Below are 12374 nucleotides of genomic sequence, written 5' to 3'. Positions count from 1 at the left end.
TAAATTTTCTCTATATTTGAATTAGAAACCAACTAGCAACTTATTATTTTGTTTAAGAACATCATAGTGACTAACATGTCGGATCCAAAGTACAGATTAAGAAGAGGTAGGATCCAACAAACTCGAGGTCAAAGAGTGTTAGATTTAATTCTTGTAGAAAGGCTTAAACATGATAACTAAATACTTCAGGAATTGATAGCGTACACTAGAAATATAAATTAAATCAACTTTAATATATACTTTCCGATATTATCAGAAAGTATATATTAAATATCAGAAAGTATATATCTTTCATCGGAAAGCATGTCTTTATCTTAAGTTCCCATCTTCATGGGAACTTAAGATAAAGACACATGCATGCGAGTACTACATAACAGCAAATGAGAAACGAAGCGAGGAAGTTACCATTTTCCTAAAGTCCTGATGGGGGATAAGGGGAACGCCACCGTGGTACTCCATAATAATGATTACACAGGCAAGCTTAAGGCTATTAGATTGAGCTACTTACCTCCCCATTGAATATAACCCCCCCCCCCCCCAACTCACAAATTAGAAAACTCCATAAGCTCCTTAAGAAGGTCACTTCTTGGCCTGTGGAGATTACTAACAGACTAAAACCATGTAACTCTAGCCCCCCCCCCGTATATATATGGGCTCCCAAAAATATATAAAGAAAATGTGCCATTACATCCCATAGTGGATGCATTGATTCTTCTACTTACAAACCAGCTAAATATTTAGCCAAAGCGCTCTCACACTATACTGGCAACACACCATCACACACAAAAAAACTCAGCCCACTTCAAAGCCAGTATAGAAAACCTTACACTCCAACATAATGGTCAGTTTGACGTCTCCTCTTTATTCACAAATGTCCCTCTCAAAGAAACCTTAGAGCTAATCCAAGCTAAATTTCCTCCCGATATCTCAGCCCTATTTCAGTTCACAACGAACTTAGGCTATTTCGTTTGTCAGGAAAAATTCTTTCCCCACCCTTGGCCAACTTCTTTATGGAGACGTTAGAAAGCCTTAAACTCTGCCCCACAAAAACCTACTATATGGCTTCGCTACGTTGATGATGTGTTCGCTATTTGGCCACATGACCCAGATACACTCCTCTCCTTCTTAACACACTTAAACAACCAACACCCCTAGAATCAAGTTCACCCTTGAAAAAGAGAAAAACAATAGTCTACCCTTCCCAGACACACTAGTCACCTGCCAACCTGATGGAACCTTGGTTTTCTCAGTTTATAGAAAATCCACCCATACAGGCAGATACATTCACCAACAATCTCCTCCCCCCACCTCACAACAATATGGAGTTATTAAGACACTATTCAACAGGGCTAAAACTAATCTGTTCAAGTGACCAAGCCCTAACTACTGAACTAAATCACATCCTTAACACTTTTTCAGCCAATGGCTACCCCCCCCCCCAAAAAATCAAAAAATACTAAAACCAGTTATCCACAACCCACCTCCCCTTTCACAAAAAAGAATACTCTAAATCCATCACCATTCCCTACATCGAGGCATCTCAGAAAAAAAACAACAAAATCCTAAAAAAAATGACGACCTCTTGTTACAGACCATATAGAAACTTGGCATCCTTTATCTGCTCCACTAAAGACCAACCACTTCCCTAGACCTACCTGTTGTATACCAGGTCCCTTGCAGCTGTAAATTCTCCTACTTTGGCCAAACAGGCAGGACAGCAAATATTAGAATCTCAGAACACAAGGACTACATCCGATTTCACCAGTACAGCCACTCTGGGCTTGCAGACCATGCTCTGGATACTCACCACAGAATAAGGTGGAAGAAAGCCACAGTAATACACTGCAGCAAGTTCAAATATGAAAAACTATTCATGGAATCAGCCTCAGCCCTTAGGAACATGCCAAACCTCAACAAATTTGGATGCATGAGACTGCCCCAAATTTGGGAAACATATATCAGAAGAACTTCAGCCCAAAGGCCAAAAACACCTAATATAGCCCGCCAGGGGGCACCATCAGGACTTTAGGAAAATGGTAGCTTCCAAGCTTCGTTTCTCATTTGCTGTTATGTAGTACTTGCGTGCACATGTCTTTATCTTAAGTTCCAATGAAGATGGCACGTGACGTTGCCGAAATATTGGAAAGTATATATTAAAGTTGATTTAATTTATATTTCTAGTGTATGCTGTCAATTCCTTAAGTATTTAGTTATCAGTGTTAGATTTAATTATAGTGTTAGAAGGTGTTTCAGTTAAAGACATTAACTATTCTGCCTCCAGTTTGATGACAGTGATCATGCTGTACTCACTTGGGAAGTGACTGTTCCATTCAATGAACGTTCCATTCAGAAAAGGTTACATGCCGAACTACAAAGCAGGAAATTATGACCAACTGAGGAGTATATCGAGCTCAGTGGAAAGAATATCGACAGTGCATGGGAAGCATTTAAACAATACTTAAATGATGCGATATCAGAATGTGTCCCAAGAATTTGAAGAATAAATAGGGTAGGAGTCAGATGGATGTGTAATCTTATTAAACAAGAGAATCGTATGAAAATAAGAATGACATCAGTTACGAACATTATAAGCAGCAGACTAGAATAGTCACAAGTGTTGTATGGAAAGAAAAGTCGAGTATGAAAAGAAACTGGCTCTGCGTGCTAAAGACAACCCACAAGAATTCTATCAATATGCTGCAAGTAAAAGAAAGAATGAATATGAAATGATAACTCTTGAGATGCAGAAGAGTTATCGTGAGGGATACAGATGTTGAAGAGGTTGTTCAGCTAATGAGTGCCCATTTTGTTAAAAGCTATCAACCTGGTATACACAACATTGAGCTGACTGCTACCTCTTCACTGGATGAAGAAACACAGGTATATGAGGATGAGGTATTAGAGCTGTTGCACAAACTGAATAAGAATTCAGCAATATGGACTGATGGGATATCAGCACGTGTGCTAAAAGAGTGTTCAGCTGAACTGGCTATTCCTTTGACCAGGCTGTTTAATATGAGTCTCAGAACATATGAGTCTGCAGGAATGGAAGGAATGTATAGTAATTCCATTGCACAAGGGTGGTGCAAAGACCGATGTATCCAACTATTGACCAATTAGTATCTCATCACCAGTGGTGTTGAAGATTCTGTAGCAATGTTACCATTGAACTTGACAAGGGAAGTGGACACACCATGATTCTTTGGAATTTTGCTAAGGCTTTTGACAGAATACAGCATGATAGAATCTTGCAAAAAAAGAAGAAAATTGGTTTGGGTTATAGAATATTAGCATGGATAAGAGGATGGCTAATTGACAGATTTCAAAAGGTGGTATATGGGGGATGTGAGTCTGCAAGATTTAAGGTAACCAGCAGAGTACCACAAGAATATCAGTGCTTGGTCCACTGTTATTCAATCTGTACATTAATGATATTAAGAAGGATTTGACAAGTGACATTCATCTGTTTGTTGATGATGCAAAGATAGGTAGGGTGATCAGGAATGCTGCTGATATGCAGTACTTGCAGAATGATTTGAATAGGCTGGAAGTATGGGCATAGGAAAATGGGTGTCAGTAAATGTAAAGTCATTCACTTCGGTGACTCTCCAATGTTGTATTATATTGCTGGAATTATGCTAGAAGAAACTGATGAGGCTAGGAATCTTGGAGTGTTAGTAGATAGGAAGTTGAAGTTCAGGGGCCATGTGGCAAATATTGCAAATACAACTGAAAAGATAATAGCAATGCTGAAATGAACGTTCATATGAAGATAAGGATGTCATTTTGCCTCTTTGCAGGGCCTTGATAAGACTTCACTTGGACTATTGTGCGCAGGTCTGGTCTGGTCTGGTCTAGTCTCCATTGTGATTCTTTAAAAATGATACAGGATTGTGGAATACTGATTATGAAGACAGATTGAGAATTTGTAGACTGCAGACACTAGCAAACAAGAGGAAAAAGGGGTGATATGATTGAGACTTACAAACTTCTGAAAGGGGGTCATACAGGATTTCAATTGATGGAATTTTTCAATTTATGAAGGGTGGGGAAAGAACAAGAGTGCATCCTTGGAAGCTGAAAATAAAGGCTGCTGAGAAGGGGGTGAGGGTTAGATTTTTCTCTTAGAGGGTGGTGCATGATTGGAATGCATTGCCATTGGATGTTGTGAGTGCAAGCAGTGGGAATGAATTCAAAAATAAGTATGATAGCTGGTGTGTGTAGTATTTGGCCTCCCTCAATGAGTCTCTGACTCCCTGGAGGTCTGTCTTAATAATAATATTTATGGTACTTGTCTTAAATTCTGCTACTGCTGAGTTTGATTTTGTTCTAGGTATAACTTTTTTGCTGTTTAAGGGGGGATGATATATCTTGTTGTATCATAATTGTCTTTGAGTTTAAGCCAATACAAATTACAATCTTGTTGGCTAAACCTCAAATTATCAGCCCATCCTTTTTCGTTCAGTACTCTGATAGGTAGATAATCTACTAATGAGGTGAACGTGAGATTGTTATATATTTCTGTCTTTTGAATTTGCCTCATTTCACTCAGAATGGTCTTATTTTCATACCAAAGCATTTTATATTTTAAGATGGTTATTATTAAACAATATATTCTTGTGCTTATTTATAAACTTTAGTCATTCCTTGTGTGACATGTAGTACAATTAAGAAATTGAAAAACTGGATAATTGAGAGATCACTTATATTTGTTGATTTATAGCATATATTTAATTTGCAAGTTCTTGAATTGGGTTAGCATATCAGTTGTGATTCCAGATCTAATATTGAATCAATTTAAACAGTGTGACTGGAAAATAGTTAGATTACTATATATAGTGATTTATATTCAAATCGTCCATTCGAATTTAGGTTTCGAATGCGAAGTTTGATGTTTGCATTAATCTTCCAACAGCATTGTACCCGATTTCCACTGTTGTTTATAATCTGCATGACTGTATTATTTAAAAAAAAAAAGGATCTGGTCAAAATGAGGGATATTAAACTGAATTCTTTGCTGCATAATATGATCTCATCATCTTAAACAAATCTGCTGCATCTTCAAGTATCAAAAGACCAAATTTATGAAAATACAGGAAAACATTAATTACTTTCTCAATCATGAAACTGATTCTTGAACAAATGTAAGGACTTATCAGGCAGCTGTTGTACCATTTGTTTGTGTTGCCTGTACATTCACTAGCTATAGTTTGAAAGCTATGGACTATCTTAGTTTCTCCTTGATAATTTTCACTGATACATATTTCTGCTAAAGAAGTAGTGAAAGCTGGTATTTTTTAAGTGAATCCCACCCATGAAAGATAGTAAACCTATTACACATTAATACTATGGGTGGGCTAAAGGGGTGGATAATCCAGAAACCCTGATCACTTAACATAGAGCATTTTGAAATGATTTCAGGTCTCCCTTTCAAAGACCTGGATTTGAATCCCTGTCTGGGATGCAAAGAACCTTTATAATGGCTTTAAACTAAAGGTGAGATGGCAGGGTTTGCCTCCTGGAAACTTGAATATTTCATCCCACAAAATAGGCAAATTGGACAGAACAGTGCACACTTTACTGACATAATGCATTGGCCTCATAGCCTGAGACACTTTGTCCATAATTCCAAAACATCATTCATCAGATCTCAAATAAATAGGATAGTACTCTGACACTAGGCAATAAAATTCATTTTCCAACTAGAAATGTTTACATACATCCATGCCTGCATTGGAAATCTAACCTGTGACCTATCCACTCGGCAGTCAGGCCCAATCTTGATTATTAGTTGAGTATTTTGAAAGGCATGAATCATACTACCAGGTCAACAGGGAAATAATATTCATTGTATATGAATCTGCTATAGGATTCTGTTGCCAAGGCATCCAATGCTTGAAAAATGGAAACTGAATACAGTAGTAAACACATACATTTGTGTCTATTCAGTTCTACATACTTAAAAATGAAGCATAAACAGAATGAAGGCCAAACAGTGTATTGCTTGAAAGGATCAGATCATTGTAGCTGAGTATGGTTAGTCAGTTCATGATCAGTGTTTCACTGCTAAGTTTCATTACTCAAACTGCCGAGAGGTCATATTATCTTAGCTAAGTGTAGGTAGTGATTTCCCAAAACTTGAGCTTTCAGTCTTAATATAAGAGTCAACAAATAAAGCAGCAGTATACTAACATTAAATTTTATTATATGACTGTTGTGAACTCTATTTTTATAAGTTTAGTTTCTTCATTTTTGTTTATAAACATTATCAGTTATTTTGATATTTCAATTTCTGAAAAAATTTAAATATTGTAAGAAAACTTGTACAGTTGAGCCTTGAAGAATGTGAGTTTGAACTGCACGGGTCCACTTATATGTGGACTTTTTTGAATAAATATATTGGAAAATTTTTTGGAGATTTGCGACAATTTGAAATAACTTGCAGACAAACCGCATAGCCTAGAAATATTGAAAAAATTAAGAAAAATTTAGATATGTCATAAATGCATAAAATATAGGTAGATACTAGTCTCTTTTATCATTTATTACCATAAAGTGTATGCAAATCTATTATAAAAAGTTAATATTTATCAAAAATTACACACACACACACACACACACACACACACTCACAGACTATAATGGCACCATTCAGCTGAGAGAAATGTAAACAAACATAAAGTAACTGCATAAAATTAATTGTAGTACATACTGTAATAATTGTGTAGCCACTAGCCACTTCCTTTTGCTATTGCAAAGCTTAAAGTGTTGTATCTGCTAAAAACTGCGTGTGATGTTAATCATCTCAACATGAGCAGTTCATCTCTCCAGTAATAAAAAGCGATCCCTCGTGGTTTTCATTGCGTTTATTGCAATACCATAAACCTTGAATAACACCATGGGACCCATACGAAGTACCACTAGTGATGCTGGAAATGCTCCCAAGAAGCAGAGAAAAGTCATGACATTACAAGAAAAAGTTGAATTGCTTGATATGATATCGTCTGCAGCTGCAGTTGCCCATCATTTGAAGATAAATGAATCCAGCATAAGGACCATTGTAAAAATAGAAAAGGCAATTCGTAAAGCTGTCACTGCAGTTATGCCAGCAGGTGCAAAATCCTTGCTTTTTGCAAAATACCTTTTTATCTCATATTGAAATTGCAGCTTTCATGTGGGTGCAGGATTGCTATAAGAAAAGCATACCTATAGACTCTAATGTCATTCGAGAAAAAGCGAAGTCATTACGTGACAACTTAAAAGGAAGGTGAAGGATCTAAAGCTGGAGAATTTAATGCCAGCAGAGGATGGTCTGATAATTTTAGAAAGAGGTTTGACTTAATGAATGTCAAGATAACAGGAGAAGCAGCTTCTGGCAACCAAGTGGCAGCAGACAAGTTCCCTGACACCATTAAGAAAATCATTGAGGAGAAAGGATTTCTGCCTGATCAGATTTTTAATGCAGACGAAAGTGCCCTATTCTTCAAAAAAATGCCGAAAAGGACATTTATTAGTAAGGAAGAGAAGCGAGCACCAGGATTTAAGGCAGGAAGGGATTGGCTAACCCTACTGTGCAAATGCAGTCAGGTTTGTGATCAGGCCTGCCCTTATCTATAAAGCTGCTAACCCCCTGGGCCTTGAAGGAAAAAGATAAACACCAGCTGCCAGTCTTTTGGTTGTACAACAAGAAGGCCTGGATAACAAGACCCTTTTTCTTGATTGGTTCCATGCTTTGTCTCTGAAATCAGTAAGTACCTTGCCAGTAAGAGACTGTATTTTAAATTTCTTTTGATATTGGATAATGTTTCTGACCTCTCAGAACCCCATATAGCCCAGGGGGTCATAAGTGCCATCATTGTTATAGAAAACGTCATGAAAGCCATCAAGCCTGAAACAATAAATTCCTGCTGGAGAAAACTGTGTCCAGATGTTGCGCATGACTTTACAGCATTTACAACAGAGCTAATCAAGGAAATCATGAAAGAGATTGTGGATATGGAAAAAAAAGGTCTGGGGGTGAAGGGTTTCAAGATATGGATCTTAGAGAAATTCAAGAGCTAATAGATCTCAAATAATAATAATAGACACTACACCAGAGGAATTAACAGAAGATGACTTGAAGATGAGTGATTCCAAACTAGTACCAGAAAACAAATTGACATTAGGCAATCTGGTAGAAGGGTTCCAATTATTCAAGACTGCTTTTGACTTCTTTTACGACATGGACCCTTCTATGATACCATCATAGAAGGGTCCATGTAAACTAAAGTAAATGGTGGAAGAAGGATGGATTAGTACTGTATAGAAACATTTTAAGAGAAATGAAAAAGAAAAAAGTCAGACAGAAATTACGATGTATTTTTGTAAAGTTACACCAAGTGTGCCTGCCTCCACCACCGCTGAAACAGCAAACGTGTTGTCTTCACGTTTTTGTGTCATCATCATCAACATTGCCTAAGTATTCCTCATGTAAAACATTGTGTGCAATCCATCTATATGGAAGTGGATAGCCTATCCTTACATAGGCATAAGGTGAGTGATATTTAATATAAAATTAATAATTTGTTAGTTTTCATACTGTTTTATAACTTTGCTGTCTAAGAGTACATTACTGTACAGTATGCCTCTGTCTCTCTTTCTCATAATTGGAGAAACTGCATATCAGCCTGTTATCACAGGTAAGTGTTTTTTTTTTTTTAAATGCAACAATGTTTCCAATCCTGTATTTGAATATGACTGTAATATTGTATGCTATAAAAAATTTATAACAATTCATTCATTAGTGTATGAGCTAGGCTACCATGAAGTAATCTTATTGGTTACACTAGGCTATCATAAAACAATCATATTGCTGCTGCTTCATTATCAATGCATGAATTGTTATGCTTGTAAATAAATAAGAATTTCTTTTTCACATTATCTTTTCATTTTTCATGTTCATGTCTAGTGTTAGTGATGTATACCATCTACAGTGTTTAGTATCATATAAGGTAATATTGATGTAGATACTGACAGACATACAATTCATCTTGTAAATATATAATGTAAACTTATGGTATCGATAAATACATTGCAGTAATGTAAATGTATTTTCTCTTCCTTAGGATTTTCTTAATAACATTTTATTTTATCTAGCTTACTTTATTGCAAGAATCCAGTATATAATAGATATAACATACAAAATATGTGTTAATCAACTGTTTGTTATTGGTAGGGCTTCTGGTCAACAGTGGACTATTAAGTTTTTGCAGTGTCGAAAGTTATATGTCGGTTTTTGAACAATGTGGGAAGTTAGCACCCCTAACCCACCCCCTCCGCATTGTTCAAGGATCAACTATATATAGTGAAAGAAGATAATTTTTTTTAAAAAAAATTGTAAGGATACTTAATTTCAGTATAATTTTTTTTTTTTTTTATTTCAGGAAAGAATGACATTGAAACATAAAAATACCGGTAAATGGTCAAAGCAGCAGATGATAAGATCTAAGTACAATCAGGAGGTAAGTGGTTGAAAATTGAACTGCTAGTTTTGTTTTTTTTTTTTTTTTTTTGGCTGAAATTCTGCTTCTTTCTTCTTCTCTCTGTCTTAGCATTATTACAACAAGTCAAAAATCAATGATAATCCACCTTTTCAACATTTGTTGGTCTTCCAACTGATCTTGTAATGCTTAGTTTGTATTTTTATAATTATTCTTTTTGCATTCTGTTAACATGTTTTGTATATATTTTCATTTCTGTTCTTATCAAATTTTGTTTTTCTCACAATTTTCCTACGTGTTTTCATTTTTGTAGCAGCATTTAACTATTTGACCTTCATTGTTTCAACTTTGTTCCAGTTACATAACTTTACACATTCATACCAGGCACTACATCAATTGTGTCATTGTGTACTTGCCCATGGTGTGGGCATGACAAATCATTCCATGCTTCCAGTTTGTGCATATGGCAGGTATGCAAAATGATGTTTCATGTCCCACTCCACGCGTAAGTACTCAATTATATAGTTTGACCAGTACCAGGTGTAAATGTGTTAACGTATGCAATCATTGCATGTTCTTTCCAGAGAAACCAAAGCTGTGTAGAAAGGAAAAGTTTTCAGGTTATATAAACAACCAATAATTGAGAGAAATTCTGTGTTGTATTTTTAAATTGATAAATATGCAGGTAATTATATTTCATTCTGCATTAATCAGATATTGTACAATTTGCATGTGACTGGTACATCTCAGGGAAAGAATAGGCATGAATTTAAACAGGTTTTTATAGTCAAATATGTAATAATTAACAGTTGTTAGATCCTGAATGGAGAGCTTTACAAGTAAATTCTTTATTCGGGATTTAACATGATAAATACTACTAATTAAGGAGATATCTGCACATCAGCTAATGAGTATGAAGTATTATTTTATGTTATGTAATAATGTGTAGTCCATGTGTGCCATATAGTGAGAGTTATTCCTGCATAACTGAAATGAGAAGCAGAGAATTTTCTGTCTTACTTAGAGAATAAACTTCTGTCTTAGAGAATAAACTGTCTTACTTTGGCCAAACAAGCAGGACAACGAATATCAGAATTTCGGAACACAAGGACTACATCCGTTTTCACAAATACAGTCATTCTGGGCTTGCGGACCATGCTCTGGATACACGCCACAGAATACGGTGGAAGAAAGCTACAGTGATACACCGTAGCAAATACAAATTTGAAAGACTCTTTATGGAATCAGCCTCAGCCCTAAGAAATTCTCCAAACTTCAACAAATTTGGGTGTATGCGACTGCCCCAAATTTGGGAGGCCTACATCTGCAGACCTTGAGCCTAACGGCCAAGAACACCTACTTAGCCCGCTAGGGGGCACCATCAGGACTGTTAGGAGAACAATAGCTTCATCTCTTCATTCCCAGTTTCTGTGTTGTAGTGCCTACGTGCACGTAACTTTTTTGTAAGTTCCTTTAGAAAATGGCAATGTGACGTTGCCGAAATGTCGGAAAATATTTATTAAAGTTTAATTTAATTTATATTCTTAACTACGTTGTTCTATTCCTTAAGTGTTTTAATAATGCATAACCAACATATAAGCCTGTCTACGAGAGAATTTTCTATCAAAATAGTAAGAATTGTGTAAGGGAATTGTTAAGTTATTTGTGATTTCCATTACGCTGTCTAGTACATTACGAAATTCTGAGAAAATTTATGAGTAATAATCCGGAATAATCGCGTATAATCTGTACGAGTTGAGCGTGGCGATGGAGGCTGTACCTACTCGGAAAATGACGTCAGAACGGCTACCTGGAATAATGTAACCTAACAGATTAGGGCGAGTGTAGGATCATCCAAGGGACATGAATGATGGGGTTCGTGGGTGAAAACCACATCGAATAGAGGGCGCCCGAAAAGGATGAATAAAAGACGAAGCGCGCCATTTTACAATGCTTTTTCTTGGGTTCCTGGATTCGAGTTTTAGGAGGTTTTGTCGGGGGAGTCGTGAGAGAGCAGTGGATCGACTATGGTGATGACGGATGGCGGGTTCTTTTCTTGAGAATGCTTGAAGATTTCCAAGCAGATCTGATCGCGATATGACGACCTATGCGGAATCGAGCCTTAGCAGAATGTCCCATTGGAGAAAGTTTCCTGCAGAGCGATAGACAGCACGCCACAGTCGGAAACGATAAAAAGAAAAGCGTAGTGCATCACCAGGCAAAAAGACAGCCGAAGAATATACAGTAGCGTAATCCAGATCTACATGAGATGGCGGCATGAAATCTGAAAGGATCTGGTAATGTAAACATTTTCATTCTATGTTAAAAATCGCTTAGAAGAATAAGAAATTTGTGTATACTGTAAACTAAAGGACACTAGTAGGGAACTTTTAAGTGAGAAATTGATTGAATTAATTAAGACCCTGTGCAACAAACAAGAATTGTTGAGAGGTAGTATTTTGATTGAGAATGGCTAGGCTTGCTTAATGAAATTTAGAATTAAGATAGTTATTGATAGAGTATTAATGAACATGTTCAATGCGTGTTCTGTGAATGACTTGTGAAAGGAATTATATCCTAGTAGTATTATGCTTACACTTAATCTTATCCTTTTTTAATTGAAGGATTTAGCATATTCAGATTCATTGTGATTTAGTATGAACCTTAACTTAGAGTGAATTTTGATCCATTGAGTATTTGAATTTTCTTAACTGTAAATGTTTTATGTTTTCCAATAAACATGTTTTGTACCTTATACCTGAGTTTATGCCTGATTACGAATTCAAACCACCACTTATGAAATAGAACCTTTTGGCGGGAAGGAATTTAAATATAATTGCTTAAGTGAGATTTGAGTCACGACTGCTAACTGAATCTGCACAGTGCTAGCATGAG

At 36.2% G+C, this 12374-nt stretch overlaps 1 protein-coding gene across 4 annotated transcripts in view; it reads left to right on the top strand.

The window, feature by feature from the left end:
• Nucleotides 1–12374, top strand: part of LOC150099367 (U3 small nucleolar RNA-associated protein 14 homolog A) — a 247894-nt gene that overhangs the window by 170710 nt on the left and 64810 nt on the right. For all 4 annotated transcript variants that reach the window (XM_090403927.1, XM_090403929.1, XM_090403926.1 and 1 more), the window contains exon 12: nucleotides 9423–9500. In XM_090403927.1, the coding sequence (XP_090260053.1) occupies nucleotides 9423–9500 (78 nt within the window). The remainder of the gene's footprint in view (nucleotides 1–9422; nucleotides 9501–12374) is intronic.

Source organism: Typopeltis vanoorti, chromosome 14 (genome assembly GCF_054136105.1).
Source record: "Typopeltis vanoorti isolate ZY-2024b chromosome 14, IOZ_Tvanoo_1.0, whole genome shotgun sequence".
NCBI classification, from domain to species: domain Eukaryota; kingdom Metazoa; phylum Arthropoda; class Arachnida; order Uropygi; family Thelyphonidae; genus Typopeltis; species Typopeltis vanoorti.
The sequence above is the reverse complement of the archived record's forward strand: the minus strand, read 5'-3'. Positions and strand labels throughout refer to the sequence as shown.